The following is a 24,127-nucleotide window of genomic DNA, read 5'->3' as shown; positions in this document are numbered from 1 at the left end:
GGGAAGAGCCAGGGATTGTGGAGGGGCCTGCCCATGAGGACTCCCCTTGGAGATTTTCTTCTGTAGAAGTGTTGAGGCAAGATGCTCACACACACCTTTGACCATGTGAAAGTAATCATTGGTCAGTTAGTACAGCTGGGGGTTGCACTAACCTACCCATATTGTTCAGTAATTAGGGATAGATTATATCAAGTGACTATCAAGGGAAGCTCAAACAAAGAAAAAAATCACCCAGTTTCTGGTGCCAAAGAGCCACAGGTCCCCTTTGAATTATTTATCATGAACCATCAGGCCATTGGTATGTTTGCACTTGGGCATCACTTTTAGTTCTGCAAGACTAAATTATGCAAGACGATAACTGGTAGCATCTCTGGACACAGTGTTGTGGAGGTGATCTTCTGAGTGATCTCCCGAATCAGAATCCCAAAAGAGAGTCTGACTAATCCGGGCACTAGCTTTGTCATGCACACTTTGTGAATTATTGGGGATTAAACTGAGTTGTACCAGCCTTTACCATCCCAAATGAATTGGCTGGCCTATTCATCTAAGCAAACACTTTCTTAGATAATTAGCTCAAATTCTGTCATTTGCAGTCTGTGATCTCAGAAGCCTTGTTTGCAGTCTGTGATCTTAGAAGCCATTTGCAGTCTGTGATCTCAGAAGCCTTGTGACTGCCGACATCATTTTCCAAATTACTTGCCAAGGGACAAGGACCATTTGTGGTGACCTTGGTTCAGGGAAGTCTACTATGAAGTGAGGCAAACAGACAGGGGCAATGCACTGCAAACGTACTACCTCAGTCTTCTGAAACTGTAGAGAGAGGTGGTCCCTGTTGATCTGGTGATGGTGGTTCTTGAGAAATTCTCCCAGAGATGCTTGTGCACAGCTATTCTACCATTTACCCAAACACAAAAAAGAGGTGACTTGGGATGTGAGGTTGTCAGCTGCAGGCTGGGCAGCTCCTCAGCCTGAGTCGGCTGGTTGAGGGTATGTGGCCGCGGGAGCTGGTTGTGAACGGGAGGAGGAGTCCTGGGGAATAAGCAGGTAAAGAGTGATATGTGGTTTATGGCAGCAGATGTTCTTTTCCTCCTCAGTAGGCTGCCAGAAGCCAAAATGAGAAGGAGCTGATGTTAACTTTTGCCATATTGGATTTTTTGGCCATTATTTCGGAATTATTTCAAAAACAGTTTTTGTTCCATTTTTTTCCCCCCAAACTTTGTTCAGTCATCACCAAATTTTAATTTCAACATCAAGAGACTATCCTGAAAAAAAAAAGTTGTTTCTTTGATTTTTGATTTATGGGATGGGTCATCCATAACACAATGATGTGACGTATTCTGACCAAAGTTTGAGAGAACCGAAAGACGTCACTCTAAGGGTCTCCAAGAAGGTTTGTCTAAATTCACCTCTAGGTAGCACTATAATGAACACATTTGTAAAATTACTCATAACTTTTGAACCACTCAACATTAAATCAAAATTCTAATTCCTCTTAATTCCCTTGAACTTGTTGATGGGGATGAAACGATTTGTGATTTCTCAAACAGTTGGCCATTTTAAATTTTTTCAGAAACAGTTGTGTTATGCTTCTTCTCCTATAAATTTTGTCCAATCATTAACAAATTTGGCAGGCAACAAACTTTTTCTGATTTTTGATATATGGGACAGTTCAACCATAAACGAAACGAAATTGATGGCAGAGCCACCAAACAGGAAATGAAGGCATACCTCAGCAACCATGTAACAGATTTTGACCAAACTAGGTAAACCTCCAGAGTACCTCACCCTAAGGGTCTCCAAGACATTTTATTTAATTCAACTCTAGGTGGCTCTATAATTTGTCAAATTTGTAAAACTTCATAACTTTTGAAGTGCTTAACAAAAAATCAAGATTCTTGTTTCTCTTGATTCCATTGAAGGTGTTGAGTTTTGCTTTGTGATTGTGTTGAATTTGTGATTTCTCAAACAGGAAGTTGACTATTTTCAATTTTATCAAAAAAAATTTTTTTTGCTTCTTCTCCTGCAAATTTTGTCGAATAATCATAAAAGCTAGAAGAGAGCATCAGGAGACCAACACAAACAAAAGCAGACTTTTGTTACAATGGACGGTTCATCTATAACATGAATGGATTTGACGCTCATTTTGCCAAACAGGAAGTGAGGGCATATCTCAGAAGGGGGGATGCCATTTGACCAAATGTTGTAATGTAAATGACCTTGTCCTAAGGGACTCCAAAAAGTTTTGTCTGAACCCCAATTCACAAAGTAGTAAAACTGCTCGTAACTTTTCAACCACTTAACCTGCAATCATGATTCTTTTTTCTTTTGTTTCCTTGTTAGGTGCAGAGAATTTGTGATCTGCCAAACAGAAATTTGACCATGTTGAAATTCAATAAAAGCTGTTTTTTGCTTCTTTTTTTTAATTTTTTTTTTTAGAAATTTTGTCCAATGATCATGAAATTTGGATGACAGCATCATGAGATCACTCTGGGGGAGGCTAAGCCACCAGTGGCTTCTAGTCTTCTTCTGTTGCTAAGGGGTGGGGACAGGAAGCGCTTAGGGGCATACACATTAAAAAAAATAATTCACTGTACACCTTATTTTTTAAGATATATATTTGTTTTTGTGAGCATAAACATGAATAACACCCCCAGTGGCCAAAATGAGTGAGATTGCATTAGACAGTAGTGGGTCCCTACCCTAACCTACCATTCAAGTTTCATGATAATAGCTCAGTGGTAGCCCTGTCAGATGCCTCTGGAATTCTGATTTGTAGATGGTGGCAATGTCTTTCACCAATTAAGTCATTATTAAAAATTCAGGATAAGATCCACTTACAAATTACCATATAGATGCACCACACCAGCTTTCAGCTTGATTGGACTTATGATTCTTGAGAAACAGCTATCTGACCTTAGCTCTGCCCCCTTTGTATGATCATGACCTGAACTTGGCCTGTACATGCCTTTCAAGTTTCATGTAAATGCATGTAACCACTTATGAGTTACAACCGTTTGAGTAAATTAGGCTCGGCCTCACTAGAATTGATTGACATGTGGCAGCCATATTGTTTAGGCATGTCAAGATAATTTTTGATAATTATTGAAGGTTTTGCATAATAGGCAAATTATCAAAAAAAATCTATCATGGTGGAAATTAGTGGACAGGGTCTACATCAATTCGTCTTAATCTGAGGATAAAGGAGTTTTAACTCCATGTCTCACGGTTCTCGAGATATAGGCATAAACATTAGCACATGCGCTGAAGCTCCACCAAGAGGTGCAATTTGGTCATTTCATTTTGCTGAGTATCAGTTGACATGCTGCATCTACTTATCAAATTTCATTTTGATATGATTTATGATTTAGGCTGCCAGATTCATTTTAGCAGAGGAGGAGAAAAAATAAATGCAAGCAGCCATATATGGGGTTCAAGAACTCCTCATAAAGAGCGCCCTAGTGGCCATTTCTTGCATGATACATAGAACTGTAAAGAGACTATACATGAACATACTTATCAAGCTTATCATAGCTCAGTGCTAGTTGTTTAAAATGCCCATTGAAAGCTGAATGGCTGAAAGTGGCAATGGTTTTGATGTAATTAAGTGATAATTAAAATCCAGTTATAGATTAGCAGGTCGATGCAGCACACCAAATTTCAGCTCAATTGGACTTTTGTTTCCTGAAAAACAGCTATTTGAACTTAACTCCTACCCCTATGAATATGAATAGCCCCAGTGGCCAATTTGAGTGAGACTGCATCAGCTACTAGTAGGTCCTTCCATAAAACTACCATTCAAGTTTAATGGGAACATTGTCAAATGCCTGGAATACATAAAATGCCTAAATGCCTAAAATCTGATTGGCTGATGCAGCCATGTTTTTTCAGGAATTAGGGATCCTGAAATATCCACTTTTAGATTAGCACGTAGATGCACCCTACCAAATTCCAGATTGATCGGCCTTACAGTTTTTCCGAAACAGCTATTTGAGTTTAAATTCCACTCCCTATGTATGAACATACCCCAACCTTTGCAGACGTCCTCAGAACCTTGTACTGAACATGTATTTCCAGATTGGCTCAAATCCATGTGACCAATCATGAATTACAGCTATTTGTTTAAGCCAGCTCCACCTCCTTGGAACTGATTGATGTGTGGAGGCCATATTGTTTATAAATGTCAACAAGTTTTTGATAATTATTGAGTTTCACACTCTTCCGAGTTGGTTGACATCAATATTGAGAAGATTGGTCAAAAATCCTAGGATTTTTTTTGAAGGAGTTTTTGCATATCATGCAACTTTATCATAAATTTGAGTGGATGTGGCTAAACAGTCCAAAAAGGCAATTTTCTATTGATCCAGCAATAGAGTAAAAGTAAGAAATTTCTTTCTACACCTTGTTTTCTAAGTGCAAAAAATATTTTTGTAAAAATATTAATAGTGGGTAGTTATGCCTAACTTGCGTAGAACACTGAAGGAATCACAGGTGAACATACTATTAAATTTTTGTGACGGTAGCTTAATGCAAAAACTGTCAAGTATTTGCTGAAATGTGATTGGCTGATGGCCACTATGTTTTTAAAGTAACCTAGTCAACAGTAAAAATCCTTTCACAGATTATCAAAACTATGCAGTACAATAGATTTTAGCTTGATTGGATTTATGGCCTGAGAAAAAGGCGTTTGAATCTAATCCCATCCCCTATTAAAATCTGTAAGATGAACTGTGTTTTCTTATATAACTACTACATTATAGGAGTGCATCATCACTCAAACACACATGTGCAAGACACACATGCTGAATGGGACTATGAATAGTATTTGATTCAGTTTTAGATGCCTGTCTGTTTAATAATCACATTTCATGAGATGGGTAATTATTTTGAAACTCTTTAAACTTAGTTATGGTTTAAAAGCTGAACTCACTGGACTTATGCAGAATAGGCACTATTTGCCCTTCTTTTTCTTAGAATCATCCTATTTTACTTTCAGAGTGGGTTATTGGTGTTAATCAATTCAAGTAAAAAGGTCCCTAAACCTCGCTCTACATATTCATATAATTTTTACACAGAATATCAAGATCAGTGGTCTCCAGCATGGTGGTCGCATGGAGTCTGTGGGTCACCTGCCAAGCACATTCTATAAATAGCCTTAATTTTAATCCTTAATTTTCTTTATTTTTTCATAGTACTTACATAAAATGAGAAAAAGAACTGTTATTTCATATAACATTAAAACATTACATATAATCATCAATTAATCATTTAAAATATTTTGAAGTTTACATACTTTACGTTTTCTCATAGCCTATAAGTGAATGTAATGTACATTAATGTATGTAAACTTATGATCCTATGAGTCATAGGCTATTCTGTGAGTTGAGGCTATGGTGGCATAACTAAGGTGAAATCAAGTACAACAATTCAATTCAATTTTATTTGTATAGCGCTTTTAACAATGAACATTGTCTCAAAGCAGCTTTACAGAACATAAGAAACAAAAAGCATGCAAACAGAAACAAAAACATGCAACAGTCCTAGATGTTAGACAAAATTATCCCTAGTGAGCAAGCCTGAGGTGACTGTGACGAGGAAAAACTCCCTTAGATGACATGAGGAAGAAACCTTGAGAGGAACCAGACTCAAAAGGGAACCCATCCCCATTTGGGTGACACTGGAGAGTGTGATATGAACAATGTCCTTTCTGCATTTATTTATAGTCACATAGAATTTTATGTGTATATTAATTTGGAGGTTGTTGTCTTCCTCAAAGTCCACATAGGGTTGGCAGCGTTGCTTTGAATACCCAAATCCTCATGAGGCAGAAACCAGCTAGAGCAGGTCCATCTCTGGATCCCTCAGGATCCTCACAGGGTTGGCCTCTGTCTATTGGAGCTGGCACAACCTCTATGTGCCTCGGGATGGGTAGAAGAAGGGAAACAAATGGAAAGGAATTAGTGTAATAATATTAGTAAGCCCTAAATCATAATGTGCAATTAATCAGATGTACTGAAGGACAAGGTTATGGTGTGTGTTAAGTGTATGCCTCGCTAAAGATATATGTCTTTAATCTACGTTTGAACTGGGAGACTGTGTCTGAGCCCCAAACACTGTCAGGAAGGCTATTCCAAAGTTTAGGAGCTAAATACGAAAACGCTCTGCCCCCTTTTGTAGACTTTGATATTCTGGGAACAACCAGAAGTCCGGAGTTTTGAGATCTTATGGAGCGTGGTGGATTGTGATGTTTTAGAAGACTGGCTAGATACGTGGGAGCTAAAGCATTTAGAGCCTTGTACATAAGTAGTGCTAGTTTATAATCAATTCTAAACTTAACAGGTAGCCAGTGCAGGGATGATAATATTGGGGTTATGTGATCATCTTTTCTTGACCTAATAAGAACTCTGGCGGCTGCATTCTGAACTAACTGTAGCTTGTTTATTGAAGATGCAGGACAACCACCTAGCAATGCATTACAATAGTCCAGTCTGGAGGTCATGAGTGCATGAACTAGCTTTTCTGCATCAGATACAGATAAAATGTTCCTAAGCTTGGCAATGTTTCTAAGGTGGAAGAAGGCTGTTTTAGTAATATTGGAAATATGATTTTCAAAAGACAAGCTGCTGTCTAATATTATGCCCAGGTCTGTCACTGTCGAGCTAGTAGTAATAGTACATCCTTCTAAATGCAAGTTGCGACTTGTCTGGCCCTCCGGCTAATTTGCAAGTGGCCCCTTCCGGGTCGCCTCCTTCTCAATGTCCATTGTAATGTGGTCTTATTTACCTTTAATACTCATAATTACTGTATAATATAAGATACTGAGAATTGCAAATCATCAACAGTTTCAACACATGAACACAAACATACAGATACCAAACACGACATACATACGTGTGACCATTAGCTACTGGGTATAATGGCTTGTTTACAGAATGCCACAGGTTTAATATTATATAATTCCATTAATAGTGGGGTTGCAATATAATGCTGGTTTGAATACATGATTTCGGAGGTAGCACCGGACTTCCCACCATGTGAGAAGTCGCCGTAGCTGAGTTGTAAGTTAACCTGAGACTTTTGCCCTCTTGTTTGATACAGCATGTGTGAAGTCATGTTCCCCATACAGACTTAATACACAACCCAGTGACTACATTGAAATAAGATAAGGCAGATACAAAGAAAGAAAAGAACATTCTTAAAAGTGGAGGAGTCTTAGGCATGGAGTCCTTTTGCTGATTCAGTTGAGTACAAAAGGTCATTCCAACCTCAGCAGGATGTAGTGCGGTGTGGAGTGTGATAAATCTCAGCCAGTTCCCTAATCCAAGCAAAAGGCCTCTGTTAAGGGTGGTCAATTCTAGGTCAGCTCCACCGAGGGGTAAATTACACCCTTTTTTTGGGGTTTTCTGCATTCCGATGACCATTAGCATCCCTTATTGTTTAACGACCTGATGTTTAGCCTAGACGGGCTGGAGCCATCTTAGGTCTGTTGGGTGTAAAGGAATGTCTTTGTCCTGTGTGTGGTAGGAGAGACAGTCAGTTTCTTCAGTTTGATAGTCTCGATTCCTACACTCGGGTATTCTGCTGATATAATACATTTTACTCTACTCCCTACAGTTTAAAGATACAAACCAAAAGGTAAATTTATTTATTATTGCACCCACTTCTGGTAGGTATGGGTCATTTCATTTGCCTGAGTGGGATACGTGCCTTAGATAACAAATTTGGTGGCAATATTTCAATGACCCTGTAAAAATAACCCTGTTTTATAGCTGTTTGAGTAAATTAGACTCTGCTTTGAGCAAAGTGCTGCAGCATGACATTCCGCTTAATATTCCTCTCTATGCGTGTGCGCTCCTCTCAATTGCTCATGGCCCATGCGAACGCTCCACTCATGTACCACTCACGCTCACCAGTAAAACAAAGTTTGCTCAAATCCCACTCCAGCATGAAATTTCTCTGGAGTATACTTGTTAATGTTTGTAATACATTGCTTGAATAAATGCCTCTATTACAGTAGTAGAGATAATAATGATATTTGTGGGTAACATTCTGTTACAGGCTGTGCCATGTATTAATTTTAATTGGGTTGAGTGAGACTGTATCGATTATTAGGGGTTCCTTAGAGGGACCATACTTTTATGTTTCGTGATAATAACTCAATGTTTTGCCTATCAAGCACCTGCTGAAAACTGATTGGCCAGTGGCAGACATGCTTTTAAATAACTCAGTGATCATCAAACATCCACGTGCAGATTAGCAAAGAGATGCAAGTTTCAGCTCGATTGGGCATACAGTTCTTGAGAAACCATTATCTGACCCTAGCTCTGCCCCTTATGCATGACCATGCCCCAAACTTTGCAGATGACCTCAGAATATTGTCCTGTATATATGTTTTAAGCTTGGTGCAAATCCATGCAAACAGTCAGTTACAGCTGTTTGAGTAAATTAGCCTCCACCTTATTAAAATTGATTCACATGTGGTGGCCATATTGTTTACAAATGTCAACATGGTTTTGAGTAGTTTGACACCAAAATTGTGAAGATAGGACAAAAATCCTAGGTTCGAAAAAGTAGGTTTTGTATATTATACAAATTAGCTAAAAATCTAAGCGGGCATAGCTAAATGGTTCTTGCAGCTTAGGAAACGCAACTAAGGAATAAGTCACAACCGCAACTAGGAAATAAGTCGCAAAACGAATTTTCACTCTAGGACTTGCAGTATTCAAGATATGAGCCAAAATATATGGCACCACCATTAGGCTGATTGTACCCACCAAGAAGGTCTACTGCTTCCCCAACAAGAAGCCTTGGAACAACAGAGACATAAAAGCCCCACTGAACAGGAAGAAGAGAGTCTTCATGGCAGGGGACACTGAAGCTGTCAAGAAGGGAATACAGAAAGAACTGAGGAGGGAGTTGAGGAGGGCTAAAGACTTCTATAAGAACAGGATTGGGGGGAAGCTGCAATAGAACAATCCAGGAGAGGTGTGGGGGTATGAGGAGCATTACTGGTATGAAAAGGTCAGAAGGAACAGTTGAGGGGACAAAGGGTCCTGCCAAAGAGTTAAACCATTTTTTCAACAGGTTTGACTCACCGACGCAGGCTGAACTACCCTCCACTTCCTCAAATGTCTCCATTCACACCTCCAAGATGGCTGTCCCCATTCACACCTTGGCTGCCCCCTGCGGCACAGCAAGATTGGGGCATGACAACTATAGCCCGCCTCTTTTCACCAGCAGACAACACAACGACAGAGAACGTCACAACACCTCCCAGACCCAGGAAGACAGCATCACCACCACCCCCTCCCCAGATCCTCACTCTCACCGTTTCCCCAACCACCCCAGTCATCACGATCATGACCAGCCAGGTGAGACGGCAGCTCACTAAGACCCAGATTAACAAAGGCAAAGGACCTAACAACATCAACCCGAAGAGTTTCAGCATCTTTTTTGACCTCTACTTGAGGCTGAAGAAGGTGCCTAAGATCTGGAAGACATCTGGCATAGTTCCCGTGCCCAAGAAAGGATGTTCCAGCTCTCTCAATGACTTCATGTAATCTCTTAATGTCACATGTAATGAAGACATTTGAGAGGCTGGTTCTGCATCACCTCAAGGCCCCTGGTATGTGACTGACTGGATCCGTTGCCGTTTGCATACCAGGCTGATATCTGCTTCACAGAGCTTACACATACCTGGAGAGTCCACAAAGCACTGTGAGGATCATGTTTTTTGACTTCTCAAATGCTTTTAACATGGTCCAGCCATTCCAGCTGGCTGAAAAGCTCTCTGTGATACAGGTGGAACAGGACCTCATGGTCTGGATTACAGACTACTTCATCAACAGGCCGCAGTATGTCAGGCTGCAAGGCTGCTTGTCAGACATGGTGATGAGCAACACTGGTGCACCCCAGGGAACTGTACGAACTGGTGTGACTACCTTCAACTCAACACTGGGAAAACCAGGGAGCTGGTGGTGGACTTTGGGTGCAACAAGACACCCCCACCCCTGTCACTGTAAAGGGGAGAGAGTGGAGATAGTGGACACCTACAAGTTCCTAGAGGTGCAACTCAACAACAAACTGGACTGTTCAGACAACACTGAGGAACTTTATAGGAAAGGACAGAACAGGATGTTCTTTCTGAGGAGGCTCGGGTCCTTTAATGTGTGCACTAGGCTGTTATGGATGTTTTAGCAGTCTGTAGTGACTAGCATTATCTTCTTTGCTGTGGTGTTCTGGGGAGGTGGCATTGGGACTTGTGGTGTCAACAAACTGGGCAAGCTGGTGAGGAAGGCCAGCTCTGTGGTGGGGATGGAACTGGACAATGTGGAGGCAGTGATTGAGAAGAGGATGACAGGGAAGCTGAAAGCTATCATGAACAATCCTTCTAATCCTCTCTATGCTGAGCTGAGGCATTGTATACAAATAGAACTCTAACATATGTACATACACACTGATCTATTTTATTGTTTCTATTATTTTTATTTATTTATATCTATTTATATCTAGTTATTTTCTATTATTTTATTATTTATTTTTATTTATCTTATATTATTTTTATTTTATATTACTTCTGATGTATAGGTATTTATGGAAATTCTTTTTTTTCTTTGATGTTACTCCTCCTACTTGTGCTGCGGGGTCAACTTGAATTTCCCCTACGGGGGCTCAGTAAAGGTACATCATATCATATATCTTATTTTAATATAAAACTATAATATAATAATTTATGTTACAATTGTATCTATTGGCAGAGCTGTGCTGCTATAGAAACTTAAACACCTGGCAGATGCAAAATCCATCATTGCTAAAAGGATTGTCATGTTTATCCTTCTTTAACTAAGTCATATGCAAGTCATATGGGCAAGCCATATATCTGAGGGGAATTTTGGTGCGTAAGGCTGAAAAGTTAAAAGCCTTATTCATAGAGAAACGTGTATTGTTTTAATAACATTATTACCATCAACTGAACTGTCTGCACATGCTAATCTCATATTTCGTATCAGAAATCCAGGGAAGCCAACCAGGACCTTCAAATACAATTGGACGAGGTGTTGCAGCATGCACAGGATCCAAACAGCAAAGGCAATTCATTATTCTCTGAGGTATAGATTTTAATATTATTAAAATATTTATGTTCATATGATATTATGGTGCTGATTTAAAAAATTCTTTTTTCACAGGTAGAGGACAAGCGTGCAGAAATAGAGAGACAGTTGATCAGTGTAAAAGTACAGTACCAGTCTCTTCAAAAGCAGCATGCTTTTACCAAACAGCAGATGCTTCGCATGAAGGTAAAAGTCAGCAGAATTGTTCTTAAGAAGAGAGCAAGAACTGCAGTTTCTTTTTGCCATAATTTTTGTACTTTCTTTCATCATAGGTGCAGATATCTAATGTGATGCAGCTTCAGGGCATTAGAGCTGACCCAGCCCAGCTTGAGCGATTACAGTTCATGTTGTCAGAGAAGAACAGTGAGATAGAAACCTTAATGAAGAAAGTGCAACAGTTGGAGAAAGTGGAGGTAAAGTTTCATACAAGTCACTGAACACTCAGAGACTGGACTGAAAACGCACACACACACACACACACGCACAACTGAACATCACCCCATCCTCCTTGCAATTTTTGCACATCTCCGTATTCAATTTCTACTGCTACAAATATTTATTATATACTGTATAAAATCTTTATACTCTCTACCTGGCTGCTATTCCTTATGTTTACATTTACAGCAAATTATTTTGTTACTCTCTTGCACTAGCGTCATCTAATTCACTTTATACTAGAACCGTGTACTAGTCAGCGCTGCACTGTAACATACTGTGCCCATTGTCTTGGTTGGTTGTTTTGTACTGTCTTGTGCTGTTTGCACTGTGCACTTTACATAACTGTACAGTCAGGTCCGGAAGTATTTGGACAATGACAGAGTTTTTCTGATTTTGCCTTTATACACCACCACAATGGATTTGAAATAAAACAATCAAGATGTGATCGAAGTGTAGACTTTCAGCTTTATTTTAAGAGGTTCCACAAAAATATGGCATTTACCATTTAGGAATTACAGCCATTTTCAACAAAGTACTTCCATTTTCTGGGGCTCAAAGGTATTTGACTGACAATTGACTGACAAGAAGTTAATTGACCAGGTGCAGTCCATTCCCTCGTTACTTTAAGACAAATGAAGCAGATAAAAGGTCTGGATTTGACATCAGGGATTGAGTTGGCATTTGGCAGCTGTTCGACTGGAGCTACCAATATGAAGTCCAAGGGGATCTCAATCCAAGTGAAGGAGGCCATCATTAGGCTGAAAAAACAACATAAATCTATAAGAGAGATAGCAAAAACCTTAGGTGTAGCCAAATCAACAGTTGGATACATTCTTAAAAAGAAAGAAAGCACTAGTGAGCTCAACAACATCAAAAGGCCTGAAAGACCACGGAAGACAACTAAAGTGGATGATCACAGAATCCTTTCCTTGGTGAAGAAAAACCCCTTCACAACATCAACAGAAGTCAAGAATACTCTGGAGAAGGTAGGCGTATCATTGTCAAATCTACAATCTACAAGACGCCTTCATGAATGTAAATATAGAGGGTTTACAACAAAGTGCAAACCACTGATAACATTCAAGAACAGGAAAGTCAGATTAGACTTTGCCAGAAAACGTGTAAAAAAAGCCTCCCATGTTTTGGAATAAGGTTCTTTGGACTGATGAAACCAAGATTAACTTGTACCAGAATGATGGGAAGAGAAAAGTATGGCGAAAGAAAGGAACAGCTCATGATCCAAAGTATAATTCAATTCAATTTTATTTGTATAGCGCTTTTAACAATGGACATTGTCACAAAGCAGATTTACAGAAATATGGATTCACAAAAATATATTGTAAATATTTGAATTTATCACTGTGAATTTATCCCTAATGAGCAAGCCAGTGGCGACGGTGGCAAGGAAAAACTCCCCGAGATGATATGAGGAAGAAACCTTGAGAGGAACCAGGCTCAAAAGGGAACCCATCCTCATCTGGGTGCAACGGATGGTGCAATTATAAATAAATCCCTTCTATTGTGTATTATATGGACAAATAGTGCAATTGTGCAACCAATAAATTCATCACAGTTTTTGCAAGAAGTCCGGCTGGTTAAAATCTATCCACTGTCCACTGATGGAGTCCTGAGTATGAAGCTGCTCGTGGCAACTGCAGCCCCAAAGCCACTACAGCAATCGCAGTCCCAAGCCATTACAGTACAGCTCCCCATATGTGATCCCCAAGCCATCTCCACAGCCCCCAGGTGGCACCATCCCCAGCAATCCAAACAGTTCTTCAGGCAGTCCATATGGGGCCACCCCCAGCAGCAGCGAGCGAACTCAACCGATGAGAACTCCAACCAGAAGTAGGGCATCAGGATGGTTCAGGCAGCGAGGAGGAGCAGAAGGGGTCAGGATCACTGGCATCACTGGCATCTCAGAAGTAGCATGTGTAGCTCGACAGAGAGTGAGGGAGAGAGAGAGATGGAGAGAAAGGAAGAGATTGTTAGGTGAGCTTTTGTCCTCTAATGGTTAAGCATGATGTACTTTGCATGCAGAGTGCAAGCAGGGACCCCGGCAAGACTAGCTATGACAGCATAACTAAAAGGGAGAGCCAGAAGCTAACACAGACATGAGGGCACCCTGGGACATAAGGCAGCCAGCCACTCCACCGTCGACAAAACTGAGTGAACGTGTGAGAGTGGGGGGGCGAAGGCATCCAAACATCCCAGTTCACCACAACACTCTATGCCTGTGAAACCCTCCAGACCTGTACCTAAGAAAACTATTCACAAAAGGCTTGACTAAACAAATATGTTTTCAGCCTCGACTTAAACACTGAGACTGTGTCTGAGCCCCGAACACTAAGTGGAAGGCTGTTCCATAACTGTGGGGCTTTGTAAGAGAAAGCTCTACCCCAGCTGTAGCCCGCATTATTCGAGGTACCAACAAATAGCCTGCACCTTTTGATCTGAGTAGGCGTGATGGATCATAAAAGACCAAAAGTTCGCTCAGGTACTGTGGCGCGAGACCATTTAGTGCTTTATAGGTCAATAGTAGTATTTTATAATCAATACGAAATTTGATTGGGAGCCAATGCAGTGTGGATAAGATAGGGGTGATGTGGTCATATCTTCTGGTTCTAGTAAGGACTCTCGCTGCTGCATTCTGGACTAACTGGAGCTTGTTTATGCATCTACTGGAACATCCAGACAGTAAGACATTACAATAATCCAATCTAGAGGTAACAAAAGCATGAACTAATTTTTCTGCATCGTGTAGTGACAATATATTTCTTATTTTAGCAATATTTCTGAGATGAAAGAAAGCAATCCTAGTTATATTATCAACATGAGCTTCAAAAGAGGTAGCATATATAGAGAAAAGAGCAGTGGGCCTAAAACAGAGCCTTGCGGGACACCAAACTTTACCTTAGCATGTATACCACATCATGTGTCAAACATGGTGAAAGCAGTGTTATGGCATGGGCATATCGAATGGAACTGGTGTTTATTGGTGTTGTGACTGCTGACAGAAGTAGCAAGATGAATTTTGAGGTGTATAGGGGCTATACTCTCTGCTCACATTCAGCCAAATGCTACAAAACTGATAGGACACCGCTTCACAGTGCAAGTGGATAATGACCCTAAACATACTTCGAAAGCAACTCAAGACTTTTTGAAGGCAAAGAAATGGAATATTCTTCAATGGCCAAGTCAGTCACCTGATCTCAACCCAGTAGATCATGCTTTTCACTTACTGAAGACAAGACTGAAGGCAGAAAGACCCACAAACAAGCAGCCACCGAAGGTGGCTGCAGTCAAGGCCTGGCAAAGCATCTCCAGGGAGGAAACTCAGAATTTGAGTTTTGAGAACATGGGCTCCAGACTTCAGGCAGTCATTGATGCAAAGGATTTTCATCCAAGTATTAAAATTATGGTTATATTTACAATGATGTCACTTTGTCTAAATACCTTTGAGCCCCTGAAAATGGAGGTACTTTGTTGAAAATGGCTGTAATTCCTAAACGGTAAATGCCATATTTTTGTGGAACCTCTTAAAATAAAGCTGAAAGTCTACACTTCAATCACATCTTGATTGTTTTATTTCAAATCCATTGTGGTGGTGTATAAAGGCAAAATCAGAAAAACTCTTTCATTGTCCAAATACTTCAGGACCTGACTGTATATAGTCTCCTGTAGTTCTGTGTTTGTTTTATGTAGCACCTTGGTCCTGGAGGAACATTGTTTCATTTCACTGTGTACTAATTAACTGTATATGGTTGAAATGACAATAAAAGCCACTTGACTTGACTTGAATTTGATGCGTTGTTTTGATAGTGATCTGTTTGATGCAATCAATTGATAGTGAAAAAGAAGCTTAACTCATTTACCTCATTTAACTCCTCAGGTGGCACTTGAGAATCAGTCCACTGCTGTCTCCAAGGAAACCGAGGTTGTGGATGAGACATACTACACTGATCTTTTGAAAATGCAACTCTCAAATTCAAAGTAAGTTTCCAATTAATGAATAATTAAGTATAGTGGATTAATGTCATGTGGTCTGGAATATCTTGGGTATGGCCATTTCCCAAGGGTAATCTAGTTGGTAATCTAAATGATAAAGACTAGCTATCTGGAGAGTTTTCATTAAGTTAATAAATAGCTTAAATAGAGCATCTTTTTGAACTGCAGCTCATGCTACATCACAGGGCAACGTAAAACACTCATGAGAAAAGCACTATCCACCCTCTTCTGCATTCATGAGCTCACAGATGCCCATGATTGGCTAGAGTCACTGTAATTGAGAGGGAAGAGAGAGTAATTCCCCTCCCACCCAGAGAGGGCAGCCACTTTTGTGCCCTTGGACTCCCAGCTACAGGTGGCTATAGCATCTTGGGATCTGAACTTGCTATATGTGGATGATAGACTGAACTGAAATTTAAGTAAAGAATAACATACAAAGTATGTTAATTTGCTTATATAACATTGATTTGCCAATGATGAGAATAGGGTAAAATTTGTGTTCCTGGGGGGAAAGAACAAAGGTCTCATTACAGTCCTCAGTCTGTTTTAACCCTTTTTTGAGGCCTCCCTGGTTGAGTCACCCCCCGTTTGCCCTTAGGTTATCAGATTTATGGTTGAGGGTCCTTGCGTTTTATCCTGTGGACCAGCTGTCTGGTCTTGGCCAATGGCCTAAATCGGTAGGTTTGACAGCATTCCACTTGGCAGAGAGAGCTCATCCTCTGGTCAGGGATGTTCCAATGTTTCAGGATAGCTGAAATTAGGCTGGTACAATAATTAACTTGATTCCTCAGGACCTGCAAGTGGGGGTCTATTGTGTTATGGTTCCTGTGGCAAACTAAGTGGAGTTCTTGTGTAAAGCTTGGTCCAAGTTTCTGTGGTTTTGTTGTTGCCTGTTCACTTAGAATCCTACAGGTGTGTGTGTGTGTGTGTGTGTGTTGCACGCTCTGCCAGCGAGATCACTCTCTGGTTATGGTAGTCACTGCAAGCACAAAGAATCACGCCTAAGTAGACTGGCGGTGATAACACACAGGTGAAAATCATCACAGGTTACCTGCTGGTTCAACCCCCCTCCTCTTTGTTCACAGCTATCTCTCCAACATATCCCACTGCCTCTTATTCCCACCACCCGACTCAGGCAGGGGAGCTGTCACTGAGGCTCCAAATAAAACAAAAGGAATGGTGTCAAATTAGTGTAACCCAAACAGAGTGGAAAAGGCAGTTTTTTTCTTGGGATATGGGAGTCAAGGGAATATGCCAATACCTCTTGCTTAAGTCCAGTGTTGAATAAAAGCAAGCCATGACTACCAGATTGAGCAGATTGATCAATGCATCGCATTGGGTACGTGTCAAAGTTAGACACTGCATTGATTTTTCTAAATTCCACACAAAAATGGACAGACCCATTGGCCTTGGGGCACCAAGACCACCAGGCTGGTCCAATCACTGTGGGACTCGATTAATCCCATGGTGAGCATACCCCTGAGTTCATCCTGTACCACATTTTTTTGTGTTCAGGTAAAAAGTATGGCTGTCTGCGTACAACCACAACTGGAGGAGTCTTGATGTGGTGCTTTATGTGGTGACATAAAGGATGTGCCCTATTCAGTCAGGATCTCTTTCAAGATCCCAACTCAGGAGATAACATGGAAGAATACCTCCACAATGCTGTGTGCTGAGATGTTGCAAAGAGCCATAGCATCTGGGTATCGCACTGTGTAGTCCACTAAATATAAGACAAAGTGATGTCCTTGTGCAGACTGCTCTAATGGCCTGACGAGGTCCATGCCTATTCTTTCAAAGGGGACCCCAATTAAGGGAAGGGGATGCAATGGCGCTTTTGGAGTGGCCAGCAGATTCACCAGTTAACATTCACGACAAGCAACACACCAACACACCAAATGAAACAGGCCATGAGGCGGTTTGGTGTTTTATCCTGCCCTGAGGGGAATCCCCGCAAATGGTGGAGGGGTGGAGACCTCGCACTGAATCAGGCTTTGATGTACTGTGGTCTGAAGGGTTTTGAGTATCAGTAGCCTGATTATTTGTTAATTCAAATAATATGTTAAATAAGAACTTTTTGAAAGTGATTTTATATATATATAGGGTATGTAAGGGTGTGGAGGAAGACTCAGGAGGCAGGAGGAATTTTAGCAGAGCTCTGGGCTGGGCTTACATTTATTTACACCACACTTTTTCAATACACTTTCAAAAATTCAACAATAAATAAAAACCAACAGAAAAGGGGGCCATCACTAGCTTGTGGCTAGTAGCAGCCAGGTAGAGAGTACAGTAATGACAAGAATTATATTCAATATTTTTGTAAATACATAAGCAGCAAAGAATGCAGAAATGTGAAAAAATTACAAAGGGAGTAGGATGGTGTTCAGTTGAGTGTGTGTGGTCAATCCAGTCTCTGAGTGTTGAGGAGTCTGATGGCTTGGGGGAAGATTGCTTGACGGTGCAATTTCCAAACCAGGCAATGATGCATTGTGAGCTGGAGCTGGTGTTGAGGGACCAGGAGAGGTGCTCCACCAGGTGAACACCAAGGAATTTGGTGCTCTTGACGATCTCCACAGAGGCACTGTCGATGTTCAGCAGAAAGTGGTCACTCTGTGCTTTCCTGAAGTCAACAACTATCTCTTTAGTTTGAGCCTCTTGAAGCACTTCATGAATGATGGGTGTGAGTGCATCGGGGCGGTAGTCATTGAGGCAGGACACGGGGACGATGGTGGTGGCCTTGAAGCACGGCCTTGAGTTGAACATGGCATTAAAACCTCCTAGAGGCTGCTGTAGACATTTTGTCCTCCATTCATCAATAATCTAGGCTTTTATCAACATTAAGCTATAAGCTTGCAACATTAAACACAGATTAATTATTTTCACATTTATTGCACAGATTTATTTACTTTAATCCTTAACAGTGTAATCTAAAAAAACACTGAAGCTGAAAATGTAATTTGTAGCTTGTGTGTGGCTGTCAACTGACGTGCAGTTTGGCACATTAGCAATGTCCTGAAACAGTTTATGCTTTATCTATAGAAAGGATAACTATAGATTTTAATTTCCTGGTAACTTGTAAAAAAAAATAAATAAATAAAAATTAGCGGTCATGCATCCCGTAGCATGTACACATTTCTTAGGCAGGATCTAGTGCAATAAATAATACGCATCTGAATTTTAAGCAGCTAAGACAGTAATCACTTAGTAATACCTACAATTAGTGAAGTCACAGCTTCGTTTAGGAAAACTGTATCTTGCTAATACTGATGCCAAAAGTCAGAATTAGATCTATCCTTATAGTGCCATTTTCATTCTGGTATCCCATCAAAGGTATATCATGCTACACTGTAAAATGAACAGCCCTTGAATAGCACAAAAATCTATACACATACATTTGGCTAGAGAAACCAACCAGTTTCAACATAGCCACTCAATTATGGCTTGAATGCTGTCCTAAAACATGGTAAGAATTGAATCCTAATCCATGCTGAAAGTAGGTCTAAGAAATTTGATAACGCTTAGGTCCTTTCAGCTGTAAGTATTGCTAGTCTTTTTTAGTCTTTTTTCATGTATTTGTAGTAATTCCAAAAAGCTTGACGATTATGGGTTACTACTGACTCGAGCATACATTTGAAAAATATGTTGGGTCAAGTCGAAGACCATGTTGTATGAACCTGTACTCAGAGTTGCTTCTAATAAAAGTTCATGTTTGTTACAAAGCCTGCAGACTGGCCTGACTGGAAGAAACAGTTTACATGGTATAGGACAGCTACAAAACTGGACAAAGAGGATGGCCCAGTTCAAGTTAGCACACTTATGTATGTGCTAGGCAAGGAAGCACAGAACATTTTGAGCTCTTTCGCACAAGGAGAAGATGAAATGGACTGTGATGTCATTTTAGCAAAGTTCAACACATATTTTATACCTAGGCACAGCGTGATTCATGTACGCGCATGTTTCCACCAGCAAGTGCAGTGCATGGGAGAATGTGCACAGGCATTCTGGTCTGATGAATCATCATGTTTTCTTGTACATCATGGTGTGTGTGCGTCGCTTTCCTGGGGAATAGATGGCACCAGGATGCACTGTGGAACGAAGGCAAGCCGGCAGAGGCAGTGTGATGCTCTGGGCAATGTTCTGCTGGAACACCTTGGGTCCTGGCTTTTATGTGGATGTGACATGTTCCACCGCACCAGACCAGGCTGACCTAGGAGATGTCTCAACTTCCTTCATCAATATTTGATGCACATACCTCCTGCATGTGTACTGTGAGTTCTGCCTGTTAATCTATCAAGGCTTTTACTGCTCCTCATCTTAAACGGTCCTGTGCATAGCCTGATAAAAACTAAATTAGACAGACTTACTGGAGCCTGCCTAAGCAATGGAATGTGTTTGTTCCACTCTTCTTCTGATAGTGATGTGCACCGCTCTGCTCCAAGTCCTAAGAATTAAGGCCATTTGAAAACAATGAACTTGTTTTTCTCATGTCAAGTTACCTTTCGCACGTAGGCCTCAGTTCAGCATTCCTTTTCAAGTCGCATTAAGACAAACATTATAAAATGGATTATATGCAGTATAAAATGGGTAATATGAAAATATAAAATCTATTTTCTGTTTACTTTCTCACTTTTGCTCAGAGAAAAATCTTGATGCATCTCTTACGTTTGTTTTGAGGCATGCTGGGCTAATCCATCAAATCCGTGCTTGTGTCCGTGCTTGTGCCTTAATAAGGATACAGAGCAGAGTTTGATAAGTGTTCAGGTAGGGGAGGGCTGGTCCATTGTCCGTTTTTTAGACAAGCATCAGTATTTTATATAGGATGCAGGGCATCTACAGGAAGTCAGAGGAGGGAACATAGCAATGAACCCCCTTAATGTGGCCAAATTGGCAAGCTACATTCTGGATCAGTTCCAGGAGTTTGATGGCATGCAGGGGAAGACCTTCCAGAAGCAGGTTGCAGTAGTCCAATCTTGAGATGACAGGACTCAAAACTCCTACTTTGTTTTTGGTATTAATAAGAGACCTGCATCTAGGGACTGTAGAGGGCATGATGAATTTTAAGATGTTGGGAGACTACTTAGATACTGGAGAATAAGCTGTTTTGAGCTTCCTATTTTGAATACTAGGGATATTGAAATATAATACCTTCCTTACAAAGGTCCAGATAATGACCTAACATGACTGAATAGCAGGACCAGTTAGCAGTTTTAATGCTTTAACCAGTAATGATTAATGACTAATGAAATACAAATAGTTTTAAACTTGAAGTGGGGAGAATAAATGTATACTTCTGTCCATTTGTTGTCAACTTTTCATTTTTTACAATCCATATTGTTACTTCACTAATCAGACCAGAAATAGTAAATGAAAATTTAAAATTATGAAAGTCTATAACATTCAGCTTATTCTGCCATGAAAAAGTATTTGGCCCTTCCTGGCTTCTACTATTTTTGCATATTTGTCACTCAATGGTTTCTCATACAAAATGTAATATAAGACAAGAAGAACATGCGGAAACACAAAATACAGGTTCTAAATGATCATTACATTTATTGAAGGAAAAATTGTATGCAACACCTCTTTTCAACCATGTGAAAAAGTTAATGCTCATCTAAACTTAATAACTGGTTGTGCCACCTTTAGCAGCAACAACTGCAACTAAATGCTGGAGATTAGACTTTTACATCATGGTGGAGGAATTTTGGCCCACTGTTCTTTGCACAAAACAAAACACAAAACAGTGCAAAGATTTTGATTCAAGAAGTTCATGGGTATTAATAAGTTACATATATAGTCCCCTCCAAAAGTATTGGAACAGCAAGGCCATATCTTTGGTTTTTGCTATACCCTGAAGACATATTGGTTTAAGATCAAAAGATGAATTTCCAAGCATAAAATGGAAATGATTAAAAATTCAAATTCCAAAGCAAAAGATGTTTATGTTATGGATACAGCTATGCTAATATGTTTAAAAGAGACATTGGGTTTTCTGATTGGTCATACCACCTACAGTATCTGTTTCACTTGGGGTTTTCCCACCTAGCCAGCAATTGAAGACAGCTATTTAACACCTGTGTTAATTCGGGTGCTCTTTAGGATATTAGTAACTACAGTCCTATTAGTATCTTGCCTGTACTATCTAAGATTGCTGAGAAATGGGCAGCAGAGCAACTTACTTCTCATTTTCATGAGTCCCTGTTGTCTGCACCCTATGCAGTTTGGTATTTGTGCTCACCATTCTAATTGTTTTTTATTAGAAAATATTAAATCAGTGATGGATAAAAGTGGCTTTGTTGGGGCGCACTTCTTTATCTTAGAAATGCTGTGAAAAAACTGTGAATCATAGAGTTTTCGCTGCTAAGCTATCTACCTTTAACCTTTCTATGTTGATTGCTATCAAATCAATATGGTGAATAATTCTGAATGATGAAATGAATAATAATGAAATTGATTTCTATAAAATGAACAGAATCATATCTAAAGGGGAGAACCCAGGGCGTAAAGGTCCACCACAATCAGTTGCTCCTAAGACGTATTCTTACTTGGTAAAAAATACATTACACCTATCCCTCCAAAAGTATTGGAACGGCAAGGTCAATTATTTTGTTTTTGCTGTACACTGAAGACATTTATATTTGAAATCAAAAGATGAATATGAGATACGAATTTCAGCTGATAGATCAGAATTTCATCTTTCATTTCTTGATATTTACATGTGTGTGTTAAACAACTTGGTACCTTTTGAACACAATCATTTTTCAAGTCATCAAAAATATAATTTTTAAACAATTAATAGCTCTGAATGTCTACTCTTGGTTTGAGTCCTTGGTTTTGCCTGTGAACACTGCATTTGATGTTAAAAAGGATAAATCAACATGAAGTCCAGAGAACTGTCTATCGGGGAAAAGCAAGCCATTTTGAAACTGAGAAAAGAAAGAAAATGGATCAGAGCCATTGCACAAGCATTGGGCATAGCCAGTACAACAATTTGGAATGTCCTGAAAAAGAAAGAAACCATTGGTGTACTAATAACCAGATATCAAACAAGTTGGCCAAAGAAAACAGCAGCAGCAGTTGATGACAGAAACATTGTGAGAGCTGTGAAGAAACACCCAAAAGCAACAGTCAGTGACATCACTAACAGCCTCCACATGGCAGGGGTGAAGTTATCAGAATCCACAGCTTGAAGAAGACTTTGAGAGCAAATGCAAACTATTCATCAGCAGTAAGAATTGTAAGGCCATATTGGAATTCACAAAGAAATACAAAAGCCACGAAAGTTCTGGAGCCAAGATTAACCGAAGTGATGGAAAGGCCAAAGTGTGGAGAAAGAAAGGCTATGCTCATGATACAAAACATACCTGCTCATTGGTCAAGCACGGTGGAGATAGTGTCATGGATTGGGCTTGCATGGCTGTTTCTGGAATGGGCTTAGTAATCTTTATTGATAATTTAACTCATGATGGTAGCAGCAGAATGAATTCAGAAGTCTACAGAAACATTCTGTCTGCCAATTTACAGAGAAATGCATCCAATCTGATTGGGAGCAACTTCATCATGCAGCAAGACAATAACCCAAAACACTGCCAAAACAACAAAGGACTTCATCAGGGGAAAAATGTAGAGGGTTATAGACTGGCCAAGTCAATCACCAGACCTTAACCCAATTGAGAATGCATTTCACCTCCTGAAGAGGAGACTGAAGGAAGAAACAAACAACAACTGAAAGAAGTGGGAATACAAGCCTGAAAAAGCATCACAAAAGAGGAATGCAACAAGTATGGTGATATTAGTGGGTTGCCACCTTGATGAAGTTATTGCAAGCAAGGGATATGCAACCAAATAGATAAATAAGTGTTATTCACATAAGTATAATTTAAGACTATCTGTTTGTATACTTTTGCTCACCAAAAAAAAATGGGTGGACTGTCACCGAAGGCACCATGTTCTAAGTTGTTTAACACATCTAGAAATAAATATCAGGAAATGAAAGCTGAAATTCTGATACATTATCTCAAATTCATCTTTTGATCTCAATCAAAAATGTCTTCATTGTGCAGCAAAAACCAAAGAATTGGCCTTTCCATTCCAAAACCTTCAGAGGGGACTGTAGTTACCATCAGTCGTTTGGAGGTACAACATTTTAAGCTGGGAAAATTTGATTAAATACAGAAATTTGTGTCATTTTTAAGTCAAGGCAAGTCAAGTCAAGTGGAGTTTATTGTCATTTCAGCCATATACAAGTACACAGTGAAACGAAACAACGTTTCTCCAGGACCAAGGTGCTACATAAGACAACACAGAACAACACAGAACTACGGGGACTACATAAATTACATAAATTAAACGTAAAGTGCACAAGTGCAAACGTGCAGACAGCACAAGACAGAACAGACAGTACATAACTATGACGCCGACCAGTACACAGTCCTGTTGAAAGTGATAAAGTGACAGTAGTGCAAATATTACAGCTGAGGTAGTGTAAACAGTGTAAACATAGAAGTAGCAGCAATAATAAAATATGTGCAAAACATGTGCAGTGCATGTGCATGTTCTGTTGTGTGTATATATAT

At 39.9% G+C, this 24,127-nt stretch overlaps 1 protein-coding gene across 5 annotated transcripts in view; it reads left to right on the top strand.

The window, feature by feature from the left end:
• The window catches only part of spdl1 (spindle apparatus coiled-coil protein 1), an 83,504-nt gene that overhangs the window by 46,805 nt on the left and 12,572 nt on the right, over nucleotides 1-24,127 (top strand). For all 5 annotated transcript variants that reach the window (XM_026940457.3, XM_034305918.2, XM_053235671.1 and 2 more), the window contains 4 exons: nucleotides 11,007-11,105; nucleotides 11,184-11,294; nucleotides 11,381-11,521; nucleotides 15,439-15,539. In XM_026940457.3, the coding sequence (XP_026796258.1) occupies nucleotides 11,007-11,105; nucleotides 11,184-11,294; nucleotides 11,381-11,521; nucleotides 15,439-15,539 (452 nt within the window). The remainder of the gene's footprint in view (nucleotides 1-11,006; nucleotides 11,106-11,183; nucleotides 11,295-11,380; nucleotides 11,522-15,438; nucleotides 15,540-24,127) is intronic.

The sequence above is a fragment of the Pangasianodon hypophthalmus genome, chromosome 7, assembly GCF_027358585.1.
Source record: "Pangasianodon hypophthalmus isolate fPanHyp1 chromosome 7, fPanHyp1.pri, whole genome shotgun sequence".
NCBI lineage: Eukaryota > Metazoa > Chordata > Actinopteri > Siluriformes > Pangasiidae > Pangasianodon > Pangasianodon hypophthalmus.
This window is presented reverse-complemented; position numbering and strand designations above follow the sequence as displayed.